This window comes from Tasmannia lanceolata, unplaced genomic scaffold (assembly GCF_043159265.1).
Source record: "Tasmannia lanceolata isolate RefF3 unplaced genomic scaffold, GAP_Taslan_0.1 ptg000020l, whole genome shotgun sequence".
NCBI classification, from domain to species: domain Eukaryota; kingdom Viridiplantae; phylum Streptophyta; class Magnoliopsida; order Canellales; family Winteraceae; genus Tasmannia; species Tasmannia lanceolata.
In genome coordinates this window covers 4,023,483-4,050,522 of record NW_027518697.1, presented here as the reverse complement: position 1 = coordinate 4,050,522, position 27,040 = coordinate 4,023,483, and the positions used below count along the sequence as shown (strand labels likewise).

Genomic DNA, 27,040 nt, shown 5'->3' with positions numbered 1-27,040 from the left:
TTTCAGTCGAAACGCATATAGAAACCGAAATTTAAAACCATGGCTCAAACCACATAATAATATGCAAACCCGTGCTAATAAAAACCTGAAAAATGTGAGTTTATCTACCTGTGCTAATAAAAACACTCAACATCATTTTACCAAAAGCAAACAGAATACCCACATAGTGAAGGTGTCTCTGGTTGCAGGACACCAATTAGAGAAACCTGGAAAATGTGCTCCAAGCTAGGTTGGGAATTCTCCAGTCATGTGTTTGATCACACAATGTTAAAAGCAAAAAATGCTTTATGTTTTACTTCTCTTTTTAACTCTTAATTGTAGTGATGTGCACCTCCATTTTTTAAGAAAAAGTTCCACACCAACCTTAACTTCTCCTAATTTCTAGTGGTCCTTCTTGGGACCAATCGTGCGATTGTTTGGAAGTCCAAAAGTCTCCAAATCCCAATTTATTTAGAAGTACAGAAGTCTCCAAATCCCAATTTCTTTAGAAGTACAGAAGTTCATCAGATCATCTAACCGATGTGATGTCAAACAAAGGTAAAAAGATCGATAAAGGAGAAGTATAGGTCTAAGCAGAAGAAAGATATAAAGGATCCAACAATACTAATGTTTTAGTTTGGTTTGTTGGCTGGGCCTGCATATTGTGTGTTATCTAGAAGTATTATTGTGTAATTGTAAAAGTGTTATTGTGTAATTGTGAAAATAAACAATAATTAGGATGTGCAAATAACTCCACAAATTAGAAATGGAACCAAGTTGTCTACACGCAGTCTGTATATGCCTTTGTTTTTACATCTATCTCCACTTTTCAACTATTTGAAGAGCTCCAAAAGTGTGATAATTGTTGGAAGGGAAATGTTATCAGCACTACTTCATTTTGATGAGGGCACTCCTCACTTTATTAAAAGTACGGTATGGCCCGCACCATAGGATGATCCAAACAGTCCATTAGATGTGCCATAGCCTAAATAGGTTGTCCCCGAAAAACCATTTCCATAGGTTCAGCCTAAATAGGTTGTTCCCGAAAAATCATTCTCCCATGTCAACCACAGTTACAATATCACCTGACCAAATATTCAGATAAAATGAAGAGACAGCAAACGAAGAAAAGAATAGACTTAACCGCACCATATATCACTTTAATATAAAAAAGAAAAGAAAAACAAAAGAAATTTAGAAAAGAATAAGGCAATAAACTCACGGACTGACTTAGCAAAGCTTGTTGCGCCGTTCATGGTGTTTTGCACCTAAAGAAAAGAGAGGGTGGCGAAGGAAAAAAGGGGTTAGATTTAATTACTGTTCAATTTTAAGACCAAAACTGATTATTGGAATCAAATTACTGTTCAATTTAAAGGCCAATAATCAGGCTTAACCAAAATTGATTATTAGAAGCCACACCCTAAACTGATTATTTGAATAAAAATTAAAACCCAACTGATTATTTCTGCACTGAACATGCTTATATAATATACAAAAGGTTCACAACATGAACTATGTAATTTAAGTTTTCCTAAAAAAATTGTGATATTTTTTTATATAGTTGCAGCATTTTTTTAATGATGAAGAAAGACAGTGTCCAAAAAACAAAATTACAGATCAAACTTAAGCAACTAAGAATATCTCCGTCTCTGTTGCAAGAAAGTGACAGTGTTGAGGATGCCGAACCCCCCGTAGATGTTAAAAAGGCTTCAAATGAAACATAAAATAAAGTAATAAACACAGAATCAAAACCTCAAAGTGAAGAAGAAAACTGATCAGAGAAGAAACAGCAAAATAAGAATACCTACGGCTCTGTTCACTTCTTTTCCCCGGATTCCTTTCCTTTCCTTTCCAGGGGACATGGCAGAAGGAAAAGGAATCCAGGGAAACTGTTAAGGAAAAGGTTTCGTTTTCCTTGGAAAGCCTCTTTCCGATATATTTAATCGGAAACCAAATCTCGAGTAACAAGGAAAAAGTCAATTTCCACATCATTTTCAGTTTTTAAATAAGAAATTCCACATATGATAATATTTTTCCCTGAAAAGAAGAATAGCTAAAACCAAATATTTTTTAAAGCATTTGTTGTGTACCTTAAATCAAGATCAGAGGTAACTTTTCGTCTCAGAAGTTGGAACCCTAAAAGACTTAACGATTTTCTTTCCTTATCTCATAAATCATGCCTCTAGATTGGTGTTTTAGAAGTCTTGCATATTATTATTGAAGTCTTGCATATTATTATATATGTAACCTGCTATTCTTTTCAAATATTCTACTAATCTGAAAAGAACATTTAGGAAAAGAATAAATCTTTGCTGATTTTTTGCCTTCTATCATGGGTTCCCTAGAAAAGTTTTGAGATTGTAAACAGGAAGATGAGAAGGCTTAACCAACATCTACAAAATTTTTAGGAGAATAAATCTTTGCTAACTTTTTGCCTAGTATAATTATATATCCTAACCTTCTATTTTTTTGAAGTATATTCTACTAATATGATAAGAACATTTAGGAGGAGAATAAATCCTTGATGATTTTTTGCCTACTATTATGCGTTCCCTTCAAACGTTTGGGGAGTTTAAATACAAGATTCTTATTCGATAATCCTGAGAGAAAAGGAAACGGAGAAAAGAAGGGGTGCCACGTGGCGCACTCACTTCGTCCAAGATTGCATTTTACAATGATAGGTTTGTGAATGATAGAGGGAGAGAGAGAACGGCCAAAGATGGCCGAGACGAAAACAAAATTTCGTTCTATTGATATCAACAGAAGAAAAACATTGAAAGTAAACAAAACTTAATCTGTGATTGCAAAAATAACAATACAAATTACCTGACAATACTTTCTTTTGGGGGAGAGAGATTTAGGGCAACCAAGTAGAAAATTTATAAGTGAAAGAGAGATTTTAGGATTATTTGTGATACGTTATAGATGCATATCTATCTATAGAAAATCTTATATGAGAAACGTTTGGACGTTTGGGGGTTTCGGGGCTTTTTAAAATTGCTAGAAACGTTGGATAATGAAGAGTCACAACGTTTGGGGGTTTTGGACTTTTGAGGCTTTTTAAAATTGCGTGATGAACGAGGGGCTGACACGTGACACCCCCACGGCTTAGAGGATTCCGCTTTACTTATATTTATAGATTATATGATTTGACCGCCATATTGCCGCCAAGGCAAAAGTGGCCCTGCTGACTTTAAGTATGAGCTTAAAAGGGACTTTCTATTTAGTAATGTCTTTTTATATAATAATCAGAGGAAGATCAAGGAACGACTTGTATTAAATTTATTTGGGATTTTATCCATGGACAGGTGTGGAATATCTATTCAAATTTGAAAGATTCAAATGCATGAGCCAAGAATTTCTCTTCCTACGGCTACAAGGGATGCTACCAAATTGGAAATCCATTCTGTAATTAAAAAAAAGGGATCAGCTACGGTGACTCTGTGCAGTAAACAAATCAACCGTCATTTGCACTCTTCTATATTTTAACCGAGGGACGAAATGAGGGTTATCAACCCTCCAAAAGGGGGTTATCAACCCTCTAAATGGGGTTATCAAACTCTCAATAGTGGGTTATCAACCCTCTAAATGGGCACAGTGTTTAATCTGGACTGTTGATCTAGTGGGCCATTACAAGGCGCCTCACATGGTCATTTTCACTTGCCAATTGGACAAAGCATTGGGCTCTACTAAAATCAAGAGTATAAGATCGTCCAATCAAGCCAAGGTCTTAAGAAAAGATGGTGACATTCAAACATATTGTATTAATAGCTTTCCTCTCATCCTCATTATTATTGGTCCCATCTCGATTGGACGATCTTAGACCCTTGATTTCAAACACGAAGATCAAGGACCGTGTATTGGGTACGCCTACACAAAAGTATTGTACGACCCACATCATACGATGATCCAAACCGTCCATTTGATGGACCACAACGTATATAGGCTGTGCCCCTAGAATCATTTCCATAGTAGAGACTAGAGAGGTAGATCAGAGGGTGGGGATCATCCTATGGAAATGATTTTGGGGTCATAGTATTATTCCCAGGCAAAAAGGAAACGTGTGGTCATGCTAAAAGCCACGCAGCTGTTTTAGTCTAGTGACTATTATCATCAAAAGCAAAGGAAGAATGATATTCCCACCCCTCTCTCTCTCTATTAAACTCATTTGTTCTTCCTGTTTTTGTGAGGTCTGATCTTCCAAAAATACCGTTAGACGACAACATGAGAAGCGTCATGAACGTTGCCGTCATCGGAAGTGGAAGTAAGTGCCGTTATCCGAATAGTGTACGCTACGCACACCCGCGCATTTTAGCAATATATTTATTTCCTGTTTAGATTAATTAATTGAGGGCAAAATGATGTGGGTCAGTTTCCGGCGCCGTTTGCGCAGCCGCGTTGGCCGGGAAAGGGGTATCGGTGACGGTGTTCGAGTCTGGAAGAGGAGCAGGTGGGAGAATGTCTCAGAGGAGGTACCTTTTTTTTTTCTTTTGAACAACAGAATTACCATTAGGCTTTCATGTTCTTCAAAAATAGCAGTTGCAGTCATTCGAAGCCCTCTTTTAAATTCCTTTATGATCAAAGTTGGGAAGAAATACGACTTTTTTTTAAAATGCGCATCGAAATTACCTCCACAAACCTAAAATGCGCATCGAAATTACCTCCACAAAATAAAAGATAGGAGAGAGAGAGAGAGAGAGAGAGAGAGAGAGAGGTTGATACGAAGTAACTTACCTCCACAAACCTAAAATGCGCATCGAAATTACCTCCACAAACCTAAAATGCACAACCCAACAATAACTACCCTGTAACTATCTCACATAGACCATAACATGTCTGTATTATTTTATTCCAGATTGAAGGTATTATTTTGTTTTGATAGGGTGTTGTTCTTGATTATTATTATTATTTAAATTTTGGTCTTCATACTGTTCTTGAATTTATTTTGTGTGAGATGGCTTAAATTTGTTTTGTGTTTTTTAGTGGATACTTTTGTTCAAAGTGTGTGTTGGGGAGTTTTAGATGTAATATAATAATCTAGTAATGATCTCAGGGTGCATAAGCAGAACAATAATCAAATATAGATTGCATAAACAGAACGAACAATTCAATAGATATTTCATACCTCATGTGGATAAAAGATGCTGCGAAACTACCGGTTACTCCAGAAGCTTAAGCTGTTGGAGAAAGCGTTATTTAATCTTTTATACTTTAACACTCCCCCTCGTGTGTGGCCCCTCTTTCTTTGGGTTGGCCTACACGTGGCACATGCGGCCCCCACTTTTGGGTTTGGTCATTGCATGTGGATTCCGCAATCAAGGAGGTTTGAACCCAGGCATTTGCTCTGATACCATGTGAAACTACCGGTTACTCCAAAAGCTTAAGCTGTTGGAGAAGGCGTTATTTGATCTTTTATACTTTAGCAGATGCATTGATTTATATAATCTAAAGAATGTAAACAAAGTCAAAGGTTGGATCATGTATTGAGTTGAGGTATGGGTCAAAACCTGGTGTTCTTAAGGCAAGATCACCCCTATGACAAATTGATTGTACAAAACAGGTTGATGACAGTTGCCTCCTTGACACAACTTTCGGCTTTGGAAGTGTGAACTCATGAAACCAATACCCCTAGAGAACATGCCTGTGTGACTTGGTCACTTCAAAAAATGATAAAGATGAAGAAATCCCTTTAATTTCACAAAGAAAGAGAATAAGAAGAATGGGAGTCACCGGCTTCGGGTTTTCTAAAGCTTAATTTCAATTGTTCTAGCCTTGGCAACCCAGACCCGGCCGGGATTGGGGGAGTCTTAAGGGATGAGAATGGAATGGTGAGGTGGGCTTTTGCTGGGCCCATTGGAGTTGCCGATTCGAGCGAGGAGGATTTGCGGGCTGTCCATCAATCTTTTAAATTATTGAGGGGAGTTGATTTCAATCGACTCGTGGTGGAAGGCGATTCCCTTAATGTCATATGATGGCTATCCGGCTCTCACTCTTGCCCTTGGTAGTTCGCGGAGTTTTTCAATGAGATTTTAGACATTGTGGCCTTGTGGGCACAAATAGTCCTTGATCCTTTGTTGTGTTTTCTCCTTTGTATTGTCTGTGTATTCTTCTTCCTCTTGTATGTATTTTCTGACCATCTTAGTCCTATTCTTTTGACCATTAAAAAAAAAATTAGTTATAGGGTTTTTTCATATATTTATATAGAAGAAGATAAAATCATATCCTTATTAACACCCAATATTTTTTTTGAAATGGGTGCTTTGACAAGAATATCCATATTAACACCCAATAACGTCGGGTCATCGACTCACCCATCCGTGAGTTATTGTCCAAAGCCAAGTTTTCCTACCAAGTCAATCAAAACTCCTTTGACTCGCGTCAATCACTGACCTGCCTGAGCTGGCTCCCTTTTACTGTGACGGAGTTCTCTTTCGAGCGAGTTTTGAACAATGTTTTGGAGTAGTAGAATTATCTTTCTGGTACTTCTTTTGTTACCTTTTCTTTTATTTTCTTTTGTTTTACTTTTCTATATATCTTTTATTTTCTTTTCATATTTTAGATCAGCCGTTTCGCGTTTGTCTTTCTCATATTTCTTTCTTAATTTGGATGTTATCACAAACATGTCAAAGCTTAGTTAGCTCTGATTTGTAATTTTGAGATATGGTTTATGAGAACTTCCCCATGACTCCGATCCAGAGCTGTTTGTCTCTTTTGGGCAGATAAACCACTGATTTTTGGAAGGACAGGACTACTATAACAAACTAAACATGCAAAATTCTGCTATATTTTTTATTACATTTGGTTTTCTGGTCTCCAGATGTTCAAGTAATTAATTACTAGATACTGTTAACTTTTTATGTAACTAATCATTCGATGGAACAAATTTCATGTAGGGAAATTGTAGAAGATGGGACGGAGCTCTTGTTTGACCATGGAGCTCCATATTTTACAGTACATGACAATGAGGTGATGGGTCTTGTCAGTTCTTGGGAAGCAAAAGGTCTTGTTGCTGAGTGGAAAGAGAATTTCGGGTGTTTTGATCGAATTAGTGGCAAGTTTGATGATTTAGAAAAGGTTTATATTCAACTGACTTGATAAGTTTCAAGATTAGTTTTTTTTTTTGTTTGTTCTTTTTTTTTGGTGCAGTATGGATCTATATCATCTTTGCCTTCTTCTCTGTACTTCACTTTGAGATTAACGAAGCAATGTAATGTACTTTACTTATTTGAGATTAATAGGCAATCTAGTGCGCTTCCAAGTGCATCAATAGTATACATAAATGCGTACTATAGTTTGTACAGATGTATACTCTATGCATGTGGCTATTTTTTATGTATGGATACATAAATACATACATATATAAATACTACATACATATGTGTAATACATGTAAAATGGTTGATCACTATCTTGTTTCTTCGATGGTATTAAGGTGGATTTAAAAATGGTTGAAGACTATCATGGAGGTTCAATCTTTTCAATGTTTTCCTTTTTACCTATGTTAAAGCATCAAAAGCCTAGCATTGCTATCTCACCGATTACTGATTTATGTAAAAGGGAAAGTTTACTCGCTGGCCTTGAACTTAGAAAAGTTTCAATCTTATAAAGGAAGCGCCAATGCTTGCTCTATTAGCTCCATTTTCCAAAAAAAAGAAAAAGAAATGCTTGCTCTATTAGATTTGTCGAAGGTGAAATGATTTGTGATGCCTTTAATGGGGTCTTAACTACTACATCATGAGTTTATTTTATATTCAATCCATGAAGTACTTTTTTTCATCAAATCTCAAAAGCAATTGGGTGCTAGACATGCCAAGTGGATTGACTATATACAATACTTTAATCTATTGATGCCACACAAGGTTGGCATTTGGCAATAAAAAAAAAGTAGCATTGTAGTGGATGTTCCAAGTCGAAGGACTACTTTGTTGGCGCCGTTATTTGTTGAGGTGCTAGAATTAAAGCAACCAAAGAGTAATACAAGGATGGTTGTTTTTTCCGCCTGGTGTTTGAAAGCTGTAGAGATGGGCGATTGGGCGTGGCTATGTACTTTAAGTTAATCGATTATATGTTCTAGAAGGTTTCTTAAGGGACCAACTTGTCATTAAAGTGCATAATGGGATGATTAGGAGAACATTTTGGGAGACTTTAGATGTTGACGGAGCTTGAAGTATGGCACGGTTGTCCACATATGCATAGTGATGTTGGTGCAAGATGACCACATAAGTGGTTCTAGATGGTGTAAGGGTAGGAACAGGAAAGGGATTTTGGTCATGGTTTATTTGAGACAAAGAGAGGTTTCCAGTTGGGAATTATATGATGTCAAAAGAAGGTTGGACTCTGCAAAGTCCTGAAATGGTTTGGAAATAACATTTACACAATCGAGCTATCCCAAGATTTGGACAACTCTCGAATCTTCAATGTCGCAGATTTGTTTGATTATCATGGAGATTTGTCGGAATTCCAAGTTGAGATTGTGGATGATATAGATTAGCAAATTCATAAGAAACAGGACTAAATTGAGCGAGTAATGTGGGTGAAGACTATGAGTATGAGACTGGAAAATATCGACAATACTTGGTGAAGTGGAAGAATGAGATTCATGGAGATAAATGGATTTCTAGTGAAGATTTGGAAAAGCTAGGTGCTGAGTCATTTCAATTCTACAAAGCTTCGGATTTGGCGGAATTGAATTCCTCCCAACCCAGTGGAATGATGTATCCAACAAGTGTTCGCAAGACTGAACCTATTCTCAGCCCAACAAGACTACAAAGGGAGGAAATTAGGGCCGAGAAGCCACTCTCTTGCCATCACAGCCTAGCCACATGTGTCACACATTTTCACGGTTTTTGGAGATAAATAGATAAAAAAAAAGGGGCGGCCCAGTGCACGAGGCTCCCGCCATTGCGGGGTCTGGGAAGGGCTAGATGTACACAGCCTTGCCCCTGCTTTGCAGAGATTTGGAGATAAATAGATATATTTTTTTTAGTAATTGTTGATTTTACAAGTCATGTTAGTATTGTTAAAGTAGGAAGATTTAATTAGATTTTTTCTATATTGCTTAGGTGTTAAGTCTTGTGAGGAGATCCTTTAGTTGCAAATATTAGGATTTAGATAGAAATGGAAGGGGGGATCCCATATGCAAAAATTCATCACTCTTTCTGGAGAAACCTTTTTGATGTATTTTGATGACAAATGGGGAGTTAATCTACAAATCCCCATGATTTGGCATCTGTACATCCAGGTTGAGGTTTTTTTTTTGTTTTTGCATTTTTTAGTTGATAACTCATCTATTGGAATCTGACCATGGTTTTCTTTTCGTTTCTTTTCTTTTTATTTTTTTTAATTTTTTTTTTTTTGTTGCGATTTTCTTTAGAATTCCTATTCCAAATTTATTTAGTGAGTTAAGGTCTTATCTTGAAATTCCATCCCTCTAGTTTGCACCACCGTTGTTGTATTTGCATATATTTTTCAGTTACTATTATGCGATGACCAATTTGAATATCCCCTGTTGTAGGAGGGATCAGGTAAGAAATATGTTGGCATTCCCGGCATGAATTCTATATGCAAAGGACTCTGCCTTAAGCCTGGTATGTTTTAGTTTCTTGGTGGTTTATTTTGTTCATTATTATGTTTGAGACTAAATTTTGTATATAAATTTCTGTTTTTAGGAGTGGAGACAAAGTTTGGAGTAACTGTTGGGAAATTAGAGTGGTTGGAGAGTAGGAATTTATGGTCATTGATTGGTTTGGATGGGCAAAATCTCGGCCATTTTGATGGCATGGTGGCGTCTGACAAAAATATAGCTTCCCGAAGATTCACTGGTCAAACTGGACGACCCCCACCTTTGGGTTAGATTTTTCTCTGCAATTCCTTCAATTGTTTATGATTATTATGCTTCTGTTTTTTTCAAATAAATCATCATCCATCTTTCACTGGCCGCTCCATTATCACTTCGCAATGGCTGCTTGAGATGTTCATTAGCAGAAAGTCTAATGAGGTCTGACAATATTGTTTGCTTTTCAGAATTACTGAATTATCCAAATTATCTCTTCTTTCTAAGTAACTTTTGAAACTTGTCGCATGATTGTTGAAGAATGCAACAAATGGCAGCCAGAGTGCTGTATTTGTGTCTTCTACTATATTATTAATTTGTCCAAATGAGTTTTGAGAATATACTTGTACCCAATTTGATATATGAGTCAAAGCCACATCAAAGAAATGCTTTCCCTTCAAATTGATTGTGGAGTTAGCATTCCACTTAACGTAATACCTGATTTTAACTCTCCCTCCCATTGGAGGGATTGTGCACTTGGGAAGTAATATAGGTCTTGTGGAAATCATAAAATGAGAGGTATCCACGTTAGACCCCGTGGTAATTTTTTTAACTGAATTTTATTAAAGCATAACATATACAGAAACAGTGGACAAGATGTCACGGATACAGTAACCAGCCACGGTACCCAACCTAAGCGTTTACAACGCTACCACTACTGCCTAAAATAAAACAATGTTCAGCAAATGGTGAATGTTTATACCCCTTGGTAAAGTAAAATCGCTTGGCACGGGTTCTTCACATAATCCGGGCCAGACTCACTCAGTTTTTCATGGTTTAGACTTTAGATCTCATTGTGTTTCTAGATCTAAACACTTTGCAATAAGTTGTGAATCAAACACTTGATTTGGTGAAAAATAAAAAAGAAGCAAGCGAAGGTTTGCACCATGATCATTCTCACCTCTGTGATCTCTTCAGATATGAGTTTGGCTCCGGAGTTGGCAGTGAAGTTGCAAGATGTTCCAGTTCGTTCATGCTTTGCTCTTATGCTGGCATTTTCTGAATCATTATCATCGGTAAGAAACCCGTCATGTGCATCCGTGTCAGACACCCTATATCTTTTGAATTTGCTTACACGATCTGTTTATAGAAGCGGCTGTCTTTTGAATGTGTAACCCATTTAAACTAATTATGCAGTATGTTTCAAGCTTTGCTGTCAAATCTCAGTTTTAATGGTTTGAAAACTACTCATAACATTGGGCATTCTCAAAGAAGGAGGCAATTATAACCTCTGTGTTCTGTCGTCTTGAATTCTGCTTCAAACTTTGTTATTCAGATCTAGGTTGCAATACCAATCAGTCTTTGGTTGGTTAAGCTTTGAAGAGTTATTTTCTTCTTTCTTCCCCAAGTTATACTTGATGTGTAATTTTTTAACTTTTATGGTTGTGGTTGCCACATCTTGGGATTATGGAATACTGGTATCTTAAAACCTGTTTTTGTGTGTGATTATGGATTACTGATATCTTAAAACATGTGTGTGTGTGTGTGTGTGTGTGTGTGTGTGTGTGTGTGTGTGTGTCTCCTGTTTTTGTTTTTTGTTTCGTTTCTTTCTTTTTGCATCCAGTAATTGCTAATTTCTTATGGTTCAGATACCTGTAAAAGGTTTCTCATTCAAGAACTCAGAGGTTTTAAGCTGGGCTTTTTGTGACAGCAGCAAGCCAGGCCGTTCTAGCGTATCTGACAGTAGGTAAGTAACCTCTGATACAATGTAGATCCATTTATAGAGAGGCCTAATTTCTAACACCATGGTTATTTTTTATCACTTATTTGCTTAGTATTTTTGGTGGTATTCAGCGAGTGTTGGGTATTGCATTCTACTGCTGAGTATGCTGAGGGTGTAATAACCCAAACAGGGCTTCAGAAACCTTCTAGTGATACGCTGGCTAAGGTGGCAGAAGAAATGTTCCAAGAATTCAAAAGGACAAGACTCCATATTCCTAAGCCATTCTTCATAAAAGCTCATAGATGGTCAGTACCTTAAATACCCATGTACTATCTAATCTGTCTTACATATCACATCTAGTTGGCAAATGTGCTGCATGGAAAACAAAACAAAACAGTAGCTTTCTCAATATACAATGTGGGTTACAGAATATGAGGAGATAATGGGAAAGGTTGCTGATCATGGGTCTTCCTTGTTTGGCCAGAAAAAGAAAATGGAGGAATTAAATCAATTAAAGAATCTGAAATCCTGAGGTTTTAGCTGTTTTACTTGAAGAAATGACTCGGCTAATAATGGTTATCTATATACTAGTATTGCGGGCCCATGCCATGCATGTGTGTAAAATGGTGGGCTTATGCAAAATTGTGGGGACATGATTAGTAGTGGGATAACAAATATAGTAGTGGCAAAACTGTATTTCAAGGGGAAAGAGTTTCCCAATAATAACTTTTCTTGGAAAAAAAGGCTAATGACAATGGAAAGAAACATGCTTAGAATGTATTATAGATCGATAGATAGATAGACAGATATTTTCTCTTCTATTATCTATAGTTAAGATCATTTAATTATTTATTTCACATGATGTTTATTAATTAGTCTAGTTTTGATTCAGTTGTTTTCCAATGTAACCATCCTTCAAATTTGTAGGGGCAGTGCTTTTCCGGCGACCGCAGTTGCCGGAGAGGAGAAATGCCTTTGGGACAGGAACAAGAGGTTGGCCATCTGTGGAGATTTTTGTGTGAGTCCGAGCATTGAAGGTGCAGTACTAAGCGGCACACGAGTGGCCGAAAGGCTTCTTGAGAGTCTGAGCTGATTGTAACAAACACGGTTGAGATTCGATTAGAATGTAAGTGCATTTGTAGATCAACCGTCATGATCATAATCATCAAGAAAATTGATTTGTTGCTCTTTTTAAGGGCCACGATGTTCACATTCCGATGGATCGAACTCTTGTCTACAGCCGTTGATTCTTGGCTCATAATGGAGATGATTTAGGTTGAAAAAAATATGATGGAAAAACGATTCTAACCGCGCAATTGGAAGACTTGAATTTCGCTTGCTGCTCAATTTTCCTAATTGGAATCTTGTCTTGATCTCTATATCATTTGCACAAGGACAAGGTTCCGAGAATAACTTTCTTAATTTTCATAAATGCATGGACCATGAAGAAAAGCAATACTATTGACCCCCAATAAATATGGCACTTTAATTCAAATAAAAAGCTTGCAATCAGCCAACAACCAAAAAAAGGAAAAGGAGAAAAAAAGAAGGAAAAGAAGAGTACAAAATATAATAAAGTTGCACTAATTGGACGGTTAGATTATCTAGTCGGTGTAATTTTGGGAATGGACCCATCAATGCTGGGCCCTTCAATTGGTGGTCTGGGATGATGAGTATGTTATGTAGACGAGTGGGCAAAAGGTATGATAAAACCTCTACAGATGAGAGAGTTGAAATCATTCTGTGGAAATGATTTTCAGGCCACATTCTATTTTAGTTTGGCCAAAAAACATACATGAACGGTTTGGGTCATGAAATAATGTGAACCCCATTTTCATTTTTTTCGGTGTACTTCAATATGCACACGCCGACACCAAATTGGACCCGTCTTGGAACTTTACTGGCCCAAGAATCATGTTGAATGGACGATTGTGACGTTTATTTTGGCCCATTACTGGTATATAATGGGCCCCACAAAATATACATGATTGATTGAAATGTGGCCCTACCAGTTTTATGCTTTAACGGAGAACACGCTTGAATCAACGTTTTAAATTTCGGTTTCGTTGTCGGTTTTGGCTACCACCGAAACTGAAATGTTTCTATTTCGGGCTGAAATCAATTAAAAATATGAGTATGATTTCGTTTATTTTTTTATTTTGACCGAAATGTCTAAAATTTTGGAGATTTCAGTTGAAATTTCAACTATTTCGGTGGAAATTATAACATTTCGGTGTACATTTTTAAAATTTCGGTGGAAATTTTGTAAAAATAGTCCAAAAAATGAAAATTTTCGGTGACATTTCGGTAAAATCTTGTGAAGAAACGACTTCATATGAATTTCGTTTCGGTTTGTGTCAAAACCGAAATATTTCGGCCGAAATTTAAACCATGGCTTGGATGGAGAACGAAGTTCTACTAGTCAATTTCTGTACCTCCTTTTGTCTGTTTCATATTCTGTCTTCTTTGCGTGCACCCACCCATATCAAATCAAAGAAAGGTATTTTAGGTCAATGAATAAGACTCCCACCCCCTCTTAGTATTTCCTTGACATAATGGGACCATCATAGATCATGGATCTATTGTCAATATTGAAGAGGAAAGCTTGATGTAATAGTTGCTAGAAATGCCCTTGGATTAAGTAATTATTAGAGGACAAAAGGGTATTTTTCACACCTTAAAATGGAAGATAGCTGTTTAGTATGGCCTGATCAACTAGAAGTATAAGCGGTTAATTAATTATGATATGATCCAATGAAATCAGTTCGGATCATCCCCAAAACATGCATCAAATTCCATCGAAGATCAAATCAACTTGAGAGGAAGATCAAATCAACTTGAGAGGTAGTGGAAGATCCAACCCTAGATCAATCGTCCAAATGGCCAATTGAAGTAGGTCCAAAATTCATTTTTTGTAGTCTAGAAATCTGTATGGTTAGATTACACTAATTTCTGATAGATCTAAAGTTACTTTAATTAGAAACCTATTCTAGATGCCTTATCCAAGCTTTACAGTTCCGAGTCCTCTTATTTGTCTTTTCCTAATTCCTTTTGATGGAAGCAAAACCCTGGACCCCTACCAGTATATTAAATAAAGAAAGACGATACAATATTAGGAACATGAGAACTGATAATCCTTAGAACAATGTCTAAGGAGGAGGGCAGAATAACCAGGGTGATGATACCTTTGACTCAAAACAAGCAAGAGAATAGAAAATACACGAGCTGGATTTGTGCAATTGCTGGGGCACACGTGATCCTTAGAGTGGGTCCTCGTGTGAAGTCATGTTTACTATGGTCCAGGAGGCTTATCATATGGTCCAGGAGGCTTTTCATGGTGTTACGCACGCGACAATGTGGAATATATATTTCTGAATAATTGAATTTACATGGTTTACAATCTATAAATATATAATTATATTTCAAAAAATGACTTCCCTCTAAGATTGGATGTCACAATTCATCTGAACCGGCAAGGGATGAAAAGAAAGAGGAAAAAAACAAATTAAGACCCAATTATATTAACATGACGATGTTGTTGCAGATGAAGTTCTTGGAGTTGCCTGCTTGAACACGACAGTTGGGAAAATACTCAATTTTCTTCTTTCATGCTCCTTAATAAGTTCACCGGCGAACCAATCGAGCTTCTCTGCATTCGTCTTCTCTGCGATTTTCTTCCCTCTAAAGAGTACAGACTCGACATTCTTTTGTGACAACATCTCATCACCCATCCCCACCAGTCTTTTTGTCTCGCTCGAATTCTTCTTCTTTGAGATGGGCAATTTTCCAGTGTTAAATCCATTTGCCTGATAATTTTATAAGAAAAACAAAGAAATTATTTGATTTAAGTAACAAATTTCCTCACTAGAAGCAAGGACATGGTGTGTTATGATTTTCTCAAAAATACTTTCCAATTATTTGATTAAATGACCAAAATACCCTTTTATTAATTAAAGAGAGTATAAAGATATCTTATTTGAGGGATTTTGCTAGGGAATTTCGCAGAACAACGACTTCTGCAGATGAATTAAATGAATAAGACAAAATCTGGTGAAAGTGAGCTAGTGTGGCTGAGCTCTCTCATGCAAAAGTCAGCTACAGAATGCCTTTCAGCAATATCTCTTACAAATGACAAATCCCCTTATTTGATTTAAATAACAAATATCCTCACTTGGAAGTGTTTGTAGTTTGCAATGGTGGATGCACATGGCATTTTATTTTACACCAAAGAAAAATAAAGTAATTGTTTGATTAAATAACAAATTTCCTCACTAGAAGCAAGCATTTGTACTCTGTAATGGTGGTGCACATGGCATGTAACAATTCACTCAAAATACCCTCCAACTGTTTGATAAATGACTAAAATGCCCATACTACCATAATGTCCAAAATACCCTTTTATTAATTAAAAAGGAGTGTAATGACATCTTCTTTTGATTTAAACAAATTTCCTCACTAGAAGCAAGTGTTTGCACTTTTGTAATGGTGGTGCACATGGCATTTTACAATTTCCACAAAATACCCTCTAATTGTTTGATAAATGATGAAAATGCCCTTATCATTAAAATGACCAAAATACCCTTATATTAAATAAAACATGCTTATAAAAGAGAAAAAGGGTTGCTGCGCCTCGAGCACAAAAACAGGCCGGTGGGGCCATTGGGGGGTGATCCTAACCATTCATTTAGAAGGCCCCATCATGGATGGGAGGCCTACCAAAAATCAGCTCCATTGGATCACCAATGGGTGTCCATTTGTGGGCCAAAAAATGGACTTGGCCCACAAATGAACACCCTAAGGTGATCCAACGGAGCTTATTTTTGGTGGACACCCTACCCATGAAAGGTCCCCTCAAATGAATGCTTTGGACCCCCCCCCCCCCCCAAAAAAAATGTGGCCCCACACTCTATCCTCTTATAAAAACATTTGCATATACCTGAATTCGGACGTAATTACTTGTGGCGCTATGTCCAAATGCCATAGAAACGGCTTGATCAACCTATTGTTAGAAGAGAAAAAATAGAGAAAAACAATTAGAATTAAAATCAAAGAATTAAAATTTATTTCATTTTCATACAACTTAACTAAAAACATTTAGAAAAATCAAAGGGCATTTCTGTCAACTTACCATATCGGAAACTCCCTCTCCGGCTATTCTAACAAAGTCTCCGGCTGACGGCCTCCGATCCCGTCGACCAGAATCTGACTCACCGTTCCCCAATGACACAACCAAAAGATCCTCCACGCTATCACAAAACGGAAACTCGTGCTTATTATTCAGCACGTGCGTAATTGCAGCAACAGTCGGATTACTCATCGCGATCCCTCCATCAACGGCCACGATCTTCGTCCTCTTATCCACAGATCTCATCTCAACCGCTCCAACCGCATACGGATCTGCTGACGTGGCCACACAAACCTCGCTCATCTTGAAATCGTAACCGTCCGTTTCGAGAGCATCAGCGCGGGAAAAAAGAAACGGAGCTCCCGTTGATAAGTCATAGCAAGGTATAAGCAAAGGCTTGATCGTGTCTTTGAGAGTATTTTCCGAGAAAATCCGCCGGAAAATTTTATCCGATCTGGACGTACGGAATATTCGTCGGAATATTCCGTTTCCTGCAGGAGAGATAATTTTCCGGCGATTCTCGGCGAGGAATCTCAGCGCCTCTTCGGACGTGAAGAGCGGCCATCCGTCTTTCCCCTTCGTGAAGAGCATTGCGGCGAGGATGCCGCCGGTGCCGGAGCCGGCGGCGACGTCGAAGAAATCAGAGATCCGAGCATCGGAGTTTCCGGATCTCCGGCGGAGGGATTCTTCGAGATGAGCGAGGGATTTTCCGGCTAGGATGCCGTCGGAATCAATGGAGAGGATCCGGACCTTGCCGGAACCGGATTTAGGTTTTCCGGCTGGGAATTCCGGCGGGGTTCCGGTGAGGAAAAACTTTGGATCGTCGTATCCGAAGAGGAATTTGCTCTCGAGGATTGAGAAAATTTCGTAGCTGAGCTTGTCGGCGTCGAAGCTTGGCTCGATTTGAGCCGCCAAAACTGTTGCCATTTGTGAAGTTAAGTTGTTTAGCGTGGCGTCGTTTAAGCCTTTTGAGCGAAGCCGGTTTTGGACTGAGAGAGTTCGAAGAAGATGAGATGGGGAATGAGAAGCAGTTTGTCTCTTTTATAGGAGGAAGATACGAACGTGCGCACGTTAGTGGACACCCGTGACCCAAACGATGATACAATGACGATTAATCGGATATTTTGTCTTTAGTGCTTAAATGTGAAATTGAAGTGATCTCTCTCTCTTTTACAAAACTAACTGACGGAGTTCATATTTACCGGAGGTCATGTGAGAGGGAAAATATGAACGGTTAGAAGTACATGTGGGCTCCACTAGTACTATGATCCAAACTAGACCTGGCAAAAGGGTGGGCCGGGCCGGGCCGGGTTAACCCGCGGGTGATGCTGGGGCGGTTCACAGGGTCGGGTCAGGAAATGACCCGCATTTTTGCGGGTCAGAATTATGTGACCCGCGCGGCCCGGGGGTGGGCCGGGTCAACCCGCGGGTCACCCACAAATTCAAAAGTCGTTTATTTTGGGAAATGTTGTCACTGGATTTTGATGAGGGCGGTATGGCCGGCACCGTGGGATGATCCAAACCATCCATTAGATGGCTCACAGCCTAAATAGGTTGTGCCCCAAAAATCATTTCAATAGGTTGATCCTAACCCTCTGACCTATAGAGGGTTAGGATCAAGTGATCAACCCTCTAACATTCAGATTGGAGGGTTGGGATCAACCTATGGTGCCAGCCACAACCTATTTATAGTCTATGGTGCCAGCCATAACCTATTCAAACATCAAACCCTTAAAAAATAGATTAGCATGACAAAATCACCATCCTTCGCATTAGGAAAAAAAATCCATCTAACTAGATTAGCATGACAAAATCACCACCCTTAAAAAAGCCAAATGACCCGCGGGTGCCCGCGAGTTGACCCGACCCGGCCCGTGTTTTTTGCGGGTTGGGTCACCCGCGGGTCAGTTTTGACGGGTCACTAAAACTCAGACCCGTGCCTGCAAATTTGCGGATGGGTCGGGTCGACACGCGTGCACGGGTCGCGTTTGCCAGGTCTAATCCAAACCGTTCATCTATTTAGCCTTGTTACGGATGGGCCATGCATCAAATCCTCTCCCATAGAACAATTCCAGCCCTCCAATTTGTGTCTGTTGAATGGACGGTCAGAAAATAAAGAAGCAACGGTTGAAATTAACATATACAAGAGAGGATTTTGATACATGACCATCCATAACAATACCTAACAGATGAAGGGTCTGGATCATTTAAAATGATGTGGACCGATCATGATGCTACGACCAGAAAATCATTGTCATCACGCAATCCTCGCCATTCAATTGGAGGACTTTTCACCATTGAGTCCATTGTGAGTCATTTCACACTTTGTCACATCCATGATGGTCCCCACAAGATAAACGGTTCAGATGTTATCACGTGTGCGGGCTCTCCATATGCCGTTTTTGAATCACTATTTTGATCAATGGCTTGGATCATCTGGTTGGGCGGCAGTGGCCCCACACGTTCAACAAGTCAAGGACAATTGTTAGAAGTTGCCACGTGCGTTTCCAAAAAAAGGGTAAACCAAGCAGTATTTCCTAGGATTACACACACCCCCTTTAAAAGGCTGCTACGATACACGTTACAAGGGAGGTGTATTATCCTACAGTGGGAGCGAAAAAATTATCTCCCCACTTTTTTCAACTCTTCTTGGCGGAAAGCTGCAAAAATCGGCAACCAAAAGGCGAGTTTTTCCCGGATCAAGTACCGCCACAAAACCCCAAACCCAACCCGGGTTAGTTTAGTAAAGATCACCACCGACGGTCTCTTCCTTAACCATGGTCAAAGGAAATCAGATCCAACGGCCAGGATTAAATCTCCGACATTTGTCGGGTTAACTAGAGACACCGCCAGATTTAGTGGTAGGTATTATAGAATCGCTAAATTCAGCCATGACATTTCCCCACGCCTTCCTGTCGGACCCCTTCTCATTTTCCCACTTTTATTTTCTAATCCCATATAGACACATTTTAGCCGACAAGCTAATATTTTCTTAATCCAATGGTTAAGCTTAATCATTAGATGTGATGATTTAAATAATAAGAGGCTACTTATTTGATGTGTTGTGGGGCCTTTCCAAATTATGGCATCTTTTGATCTCCATCTTACAATTGTTGATGGTGATTAGAACCGTTAATTTGTGGGGGCCCATTGAGGACAGACAATCGGTTCGGATTTCATAGAGTGGATGTTGGAAAATAATAATATTTAGAATATGGATCTGATCTATGGTTTATTCGAACCCAAAAAATCTGCAATTTGAAAAGGAAAAAAATATCTTTCTGTTTGGAAATCAGAAATAAAATAGAACTTATCTGTTTGATTGAAAGACTCGCTGAAAATCGGATTGAAAAGAATAAGGCTGAGTCGTGCTACTGGTCACTCTCCTTAAGAATCGTATCCGCCCCCTACCGGTGCAACCGGTATTTGCGAACCGACGCTCTAAGATAAAACAACCGAAATTGGCCCCAGTCCATGTGCACTCGTGTGGACCCCGATCCGGGAGAGAGGTGATTGACCGGAGTTGGCCGGAATCCAGCCGGATCTTGCCTAAGAAGATGATGTACGGTTAGGGTTTCAATGGGGGAAAACTCTCTCTCAAGAACACAAAAAAACCCTAAATCTGAAAATGAGCAAAGATCCTCAAAATGAAGTTCTCATTTGTTATTTATAGAAATTTTGGTTAATTAATTAGCCCCATAAGTTTGTGAGACAACCCCCTTTTTATGTTATTTGCCCTTGGCTTTGGTTGCATAGGGTGGCCCATGTAAAAATTTTAATGAGATAATAAATAAATAAAATTTCGTGCTTCTCTGGTTACCCAGGGACACCCTCCTGCAGCAAATTACCCACGCTTTATTCCCACCAGGTCACCTCCTGGTCAGGATAATGCACACCCCTTCTGCGACACTAAATTTACACAACACTACTTACCCCTCTCGTTTGTTATGCAAGCCGCGACGGATTTAAACGAAATTTTGCAGGGACCTAGATGAGACCCTAACTTAGCTTAGGGTGAGGTTTGAGACCCTAATTCATTAATTTGATGGGGTTTTGCATAAAATTGGAAGGTGAAGGGCACGGTCAAAATGAGGTGTCTACAGATGCCCCTCTTTGGCAGAGCGTGCTTAACGCGCGAATGCCAAAGCTGAATAGACAACACATTTTGATCGACCCGAAAACAAAACAAAGCAATTTTTGGGGTTTTCGGTTCAAAGACAGTATTCACAAAGGGAGCACAACAAAGAACGCTACAAGACTTAAAGTCCACAAGCAATAGGGACATAACCTCTCACCGACTCTTAACATCTAAAATGAGATATCCTCTCTCTAATACTCGAACTCAACAGACTATAGCGATCAACAAAGACTTTTTTAAAAAAAAAAAAAACAAACAAGCACAAAACACTTTTTTTTATACTGGAAACCAAAACTTTAACAAAACATGAAACGAAACACTTAAAAAATAAAATCGTACTTCAAACACACAATTGTATCGATGAATAAGAGTTTTTGCGGACAATCAGACCAAATATCGTTCGGCCAATTGCCAAAATGATATCATTAAAAAGGATGAGCAAGTCTTAACAATTAGACCAAATATTACTTGGTCAGTCGTCAAAACTACCTCAAAACAAAAAGATTATAACTACACAGACCATTGCTGAAAATTCGTCTGTTTAGCCATCCAGATAATCCTGACTCCTCTCTTTCAAGGTAGCGGGTCATCCAAGATTGATATGGTCCTGCGAAAAGGGTTCCATATAAATCCACGCAGATATACCTGACTCCTAATCTCAGTAGGTAGCAGTACATTGCGAAGTGACAATTAAACAAGCCAAAATTTGACATTTCACTGTAAATTGTCACGGGCGAAGAAGAAAAGACCAGACTCCAAAACTCGGAGCTTCCTCACTGGTAGTTTCTTACTTCTAAAAACTCTCCATGGTTAAAGAAAAGCCCAGACTCCAAACATGCGGAGCTGCTTCACTGGAAATTCCTTTAAGAAGAAATCCTTTTCAAATAATGGGAAAAACTGCCAAACTCCAAATCACAGAGCCATTGGCGAAAACATTTTTTAAATCTTTCAAACGATGAAAGAAAAGACCAAACTCCAAATCACGGAGCCATTGGCGGAAACATTTTTTTTTTTTTAAATCTTTCAAATGGTGAAAGAAAAGACCAATCTCCAAATCACGGAGCCATTGGCGAAAATATTTTTTAAACCTTTCAAATGGTGAAAGAAAAGACCAATGTCCAAATCACGGAGCCATTGGCGAAAATATTTTTTAAACCTTTCAAATGGTGAAAGAAAAGACCAATCTCCAAATCACGGAGCCATTGGCAAAATATTTTTTAAACCTTTCAAATGGTGAAAGAAAAGACCAATCTCCAAATTACGGAGCCATTGGCGAAAACAATTTTAAACCTTTCAAATGGTGAAAGAAAAAAAAAAAGACCAAACTCAAAACCAGGGAGACATTGGCGAAAATATTTTTTAAACCTTTCAAATGGTGAAAGAAAAGACTAATCTCCAAATCAAGGAGCCATTGGCATTTTTTTTTTAAACCTTCTCAAATGGTGAGAGAAAAGGACCAAACTCCAAATCACGGAGCCATTGGCGAAAATATATACAACATGATGAAAGAAAATACCAAACTCCAAAACACGGAGTCATTGGCAGAAATTTACAAAATAATAAAAGAAAATGCCAAACTCCAAATCACGGAGCCTGTGGCAAAAATATTTACAAAATGATGAAAGAAAATGCCAAACTCTAAATCACGGAGCCAATGGCAAAAATTTATAAAATGATAAAAGAAAATGCCAAACTCCAAATCACGGAGCCAATGGCAAAAATTTACAAAATGATAAAAGAAAATGCCAAACTCCAAATCACGGAGCCTGTGGCAAAAATATTTACAAAATGAAAGGAAAATTCATTGAAATGATTGAAGAAATGACCAATTTTGATCGATTTCATAAGGCGAATAAGTCATCCCTTGCCGAGAATGATTGAAAATGCATGATCTTTGCTGAAGATAAAACTAAAGAAACTTGAAGAAAATTTTCGGTATTGACCCTTTTAAAACGAGTGAAAAGCATTTTGCTGGGGGTTTGAAGATTGCATGAGCAAATTCTAGACTCCGCTAGGGATAAGATTTTCTGAAAACTTGACTCCAAAAGAAAATAATTTGATTGAAGAGACTGGCCCAAAGATTGTGCTCAAGCTTCTCTGGTTTCCATTTGCTGAGAATAGTTATCCCAGTTATCTTTGTGTGTTTAATATCTTTTATGACGCAAGTCATAAAAGATGCCCCTAGCATGATGTACTTCCATGACAAAAGTCTTAAGAAAGCAAAACTAGGAAAAGTAGAAAAATTTTGGATTTGCATGGGTTCTTTCTTTGATATAATGGGTAAAAGAATTTCCACAATGGCTGAATCTGGGAATTCTCTCTATCCTTGCTCTGTACTGAGGCTTTTGATGTTTCAAGCAGGTCTGAATAAGAAGCTTCATGCCTTTCTTTGATTCCTAAGTCAGGATCTACTCTAGATTTTCTTCACATTTCAAAAGGTATACACCCATTCTTTCAGTACCAGACACTTTGAACCTTGAAAGGAAACAGATAAGAATGAGGAACAAACTTCCAAGACTCGATCAAAGAAGATTCGGATTATTCAAGGGACTTGACTGACTTTTGATTCACCCTTAGATAAAATGTGTTATTTTATTATGGTAAGGCTAGCCACTCTTAGAGTACTCTCGAAAACCATGTCAAGAGGCTCTAATTTTCTCCATCAGGATTTCCTTCATGGTTATTACCCCCTTCGGATTGCTTAGTCTTAATGCCCCTAGTCTAGAAAGATGTCAAAGTAAGTCTCACTGACACTACTCGGATTCCAAGATCCTACCCTGTGTAGTGATTCTTTATCCATCTCTTCGAGTCTCACCATTACAGGAAGTCACAATTAATGTCTTCCAGGCTTTCAGTCTTGCAGACTAATTGTCTCAATTTTCATTCACACTACATGCAATCTGGGATTTTTCATTACTGAGAAACACCTTTTGCATCCCCTCAACTCTTTGTGAGAAGTGTTTGCTCCTGACTGGATTCCTTTATCAGGTTTTTCAATCCCGTAAACCGCTACCCTTGCCCTTGCATAAACCAACACCTTTAGTTATTGACTTAGCAAGTACATGACTTTATCTAGGCCGCCCTCTCGGGTTTTCAACCTAGTGGGTCTTCAGACTCCCGTTTTTCTCATTTCTTTCTGTTTTTATTTTCATTTGCCTTGAACCTTTGCTTGTTTCACCAGAAGGACTTTCTAGGTGGGCTTGGGTTCAAAGGGGTTAGATATCTAAAGTTCTAAGGATTTTGACCGAATCTGGTCTAGCCAGACTACCTACGTACCCCAAAATTGGAGGATCAGGTCCGCGTAGTTCGCTTTGGGGTTTATCAAAGAATGGTTTAGCTTTTAGCTTCAAATTTTGTAAGGGAATAATTGACATTTATTCCAAAGGTTGACCGAACCTGAATAAATCAGGCTACCTACGTACCCCTGAAGAGATGGGGATCAGGTCATAACGTAGTTCAAACTCATAAAAAAAAATGCCCCTGGTTTATAATGTGGTTAGAAAGAAATGGTTTGATTTGACTTTTGGCCCAAAGGGTTCACAAATGGATTTTAAAACGTTAGGATTTTGGCTATAAAGGCTCAAACGTCCAAGGATGACCTCCTAGTGTTTTGGCGCATAAGCTCTTTTGCTTAAGGTTCAAAGACTTTGAATATTTTTATCGAGGAGTCTGGCGGTTTTCTGGCAAGACTTCAACCACGGTGCTCCATTCTCTTCTCGAGATCTTGAATTTATGCTCAAGATTCGTCAACTTTCATTTGTCTTCAAATAGTAAAGACGATTCTCATATGCGATCTATCTCATTGACTCCATCATCTGGGTCTTTGATATTCCAAAAGAATTGTCAAGGGACACATTCCCTTCTCTTTGTCTTTCTCTCATATTCTAAACATTAAAAATGTCCTTTCTTCTTGAAATATTCCACCTCAGAATCATAATGAAAATACACAGCCCAATTGTTCTTTTAGGGCTCAAATCTATGACTTCATTTTGAGAAAGTCCTCTCTCACTTCTTCATCAGCTCCATACGATGTCTGATGTCCATCTCTCTTGAATTTTGCTCTTGGACCCGAAGTCTCAAACAAATGGAGTCTTGCTTTGCACCATACCCTGGCATTCACCCGGTTTATCCTTATAGGATCAAGCAAGACTACTATGAACCCCTTTAAATAGGTTTATCAATTCTTCGCTCTCCTCGGGAGATAAAGTTTTGCCAATCCATCTTTCCTGAGTTTCAGATTTCAATACCACTATCAATAGCTTCGATTTCCTCTTTAAGTGGCTATGCTAGACGCTCTTTCTCTAGTTCGATCATTTTTCAGATCTCAAGAGAAATTTCATCTGCATTCTCATCTGAGAAGGGTGTCTTTGTTTATTTAAACATTAGATCTAAGAGTGAATCATAACCATACAGATAACGCTGTAATCAAGTATTTATTGAATTGGAAACTTCAAATACATTGATGACTTTAGACGCGCCTCAACGGGCTCTACATCAGACTCAACAGAAGACTGGACATTGACTCGATAAGAAGACTGACAAACACTATACATTCCAAATTATTGATGACACGACTAGACTTACCAACTTTGACACAAGAGTTGGTACAAACTCAACAAAAGACAAACTCTGAAAACTGAACACTTCTTCATGAGCAAGAGAGTGGCACTGAAACTTTCTGGGCGATACACCTTCCTCCATGATAAAGGTATCTACTGAGTTTGATCCTGAAGTAGGAATCTCGGAAAGGGTAACCCTACAAGGCCAGGGTTAAGTGGGACAATAAAAGGCTATGTTGGCAATATAGGGGAAGTAATAAACTGCCTTGATCAAATGTGTTTGAAAGTAGTTAGTTTTTTGGAAAGGTAATCATTTGCTGAACTCGGACTTTTGAATTGAAAGTACACATTAAATGAATAATCTTGGGATAAAGATTCTCAACAAATCGAGATAAGAGCGCAACCTTGAGCATATCAATTGATATTTTGAGTTGGAATGTCAAAAGGAGACTGTCTATGAAGGTAAAAAATAGACAGTGATAATATGACCTACACCCACAGGGTCTCAAAGAATCCTCAGTCCACTCATTTGGGTCTTCTTTAGATATGGCTGATTGATTCAAACCAAGAATCTCTAGTAGAAAGTAAGTCCTGATCTTATAATCAAGAGATATATAGACGAAATCTCAAAGAATAGAGCAAAGGATAGGCCACGACCATGAGAGAGGCAAATAAAAGCCACTGGTAAGGTCTAGATCTGAAGAACGGACTGATATGACTGATTTGATTAGATAAGGAAGCCTCACTAATGAGTAGGATCTAATCTAATAATCAAAATATATACATATATATTCTAACCAGGGGCACCAGCCCTAAATATATCCAAACAGAGTCAAGATACTTGACTCAAGACAGACATGTGAGTGTACTAGGACCGCATTGTAACCACATAAGATGAGTTACAATAATCTATACACAGGACAAGGTTCCTAAATCTAGGTTCCAACATGTGTATGAAACACATGTTCGCTCCTATATGAATAAAATACATATATAAGTACAAGCAAGTCCTAATTAGGTTTTTACTAGGTTAGCAAATATACTCATGTACATAATATATGTAAAAGGAAAGTAGAGCTCCGGACTCAATCAGGTACTATGCATATGATCCATACTTAGTATGTATAACACAAGTGCACCGAGTGCAATACATAGTATGCTTCATTGCTCATCGGCTGCTGTAAACACAAGTGCACCGAGTGTTTACGGGTGCAGCACGAGCGCATAGCTTGGAAATAGATACAACAGCACCAACAGGGTAATGACATCCCATGTGGCACGCATTGTTTCTATCCCGTGGAGCCAATTATAATAAAATCAATAAAAGAAAATAAAGAACAAAATGATGTATGTCTCTGTGCAATGTGTGAATCCCTTGTTTTAAACACCTATTTGGTGCCCCTGGATTCTAAGCGAAAGCATTCCCATTTATAATGATTTTCACCCAAATTTTTCCAAAATAATAAAAATGGCATTTTTATTAGAGTTAGGCAATGTTCTAAGAAATCCCCAGCAGAGTCGCCAGCCTGTGGACCCCGATCCGGGAGAGAGGTGATTGACCGGAGTTGGCCGGAATCCAGCCGGATCTTGCCTAAATCTGAAAATGATGTACGGTTAGGGTTTCAATGGGGGAAAACTCTCTCTCAAGAACACAAAAAAACCCTAAATCTGAAAATGAGCAAAGATCCTCAAAATGAAGTTCTCATTTGTTATTTATAGAAATTTTGGTTAATTAATTAGCCCC

General features: G+C 38.4%; 2 protein-coding genes across 2 annotated transcripts; one reads left to right on the top strand and one right to left on the bottom strand.

Annotated features, from left to right (window-relative positions):
* The first annotated feature begins 4,086 nt into the window (after positions 1-4,086).
* On the top strand, positions 4,087-12,853 carry LOC143855033 (FAD/NAD(P)-binding oxidoreductase family protein). Its single transcript, XM_077365195.1, has 9 exons — positions 4,087-4,243; positions 4,352-4,451; positions 6,873-7,053; positions 9,494-9,566; positions 9,648-9,827; positions 10,730-10,827; positions 11,401-11,498; positions 11,606-11,779; positions 12,402-12,853. Exons 1-9 carry the CDS (start codon positions 4,204-4,206, stop codon positions 12,565-12,567), a joined length of 1,110 nt encoding a protein of 369 aa, XP_077221310.1. The 5' UTR covers positions 4,087-4,203; the 3' UTR covers positions 12,568-12,853.
* Positions 12,854-14,819: 1,966 nt separating this feature from the next.
* On the bottom strand, positions 14,820-17,598 carry LOC143854403 (patatin-like protein 7). Its single transcript, XM_077364366.1, has 3 exons — positions 16,603-17,598; positions 16,411-16,473; positions 14,820-15,280 (listed from the first exon to the last, which is right to left on the bottom strand). Exons 1-3 carry the CDS (start codon positions 17,524-17,526, stop codon positions 14,996-14,998), a joined length of 1,272 nt encoding a protein of 423 aa, XP_077220481.1. The 5' UTR covers positions 17,527-17,598; the 3' UTR covers positions 14,820-14,995.
* Positions 17,599-27,040: the final 9,442 nt, after the last annotated feature.

Coding starts and splice junctions, on each gene's coding strand:
- LOC143855033 (XM_077365195.1), top strand. CDS start 4,204: ATGAGAAGCGTCATGAACGTTGCCGTCATCGGAAGTGGAA. Junction 4,244..4,351: donor TGCCGTCATCGGAAGTGGAA/GTAAGTGCCGTT, acceptor GATGTGGGTCAG/TTTCCGGCGCCGTTTGCGCA. Junction 11,499..11,605: donor TCTAGCGTATCTGACAGTAG/GTAAGTAACCTC, acceptor GGTGGTATTCAG/CGAGTGTTGGGTATTGCATT.
- LOC143854403 (XM_077364366.1), bottom strand. CDS start 17,526: ATGGCAACAGTTTTGGCGGCTCAAATCGAGCCAAGCTTCGACGCCGAC. Junction 16,474..16,602: donor GAGAGGGAGTTTCCGATATG/GTAAGTTGACAG, acceptor TTCTAACAATAG/GTTGATCAAGCCGTTTCTAT. Junction 15,281..16,410: donor GTAATTACGTCCGAATTCAG/GTATATGCAAAT, acceptor TAAAATTATCAG/GCAAATGGATTTAACACTGG.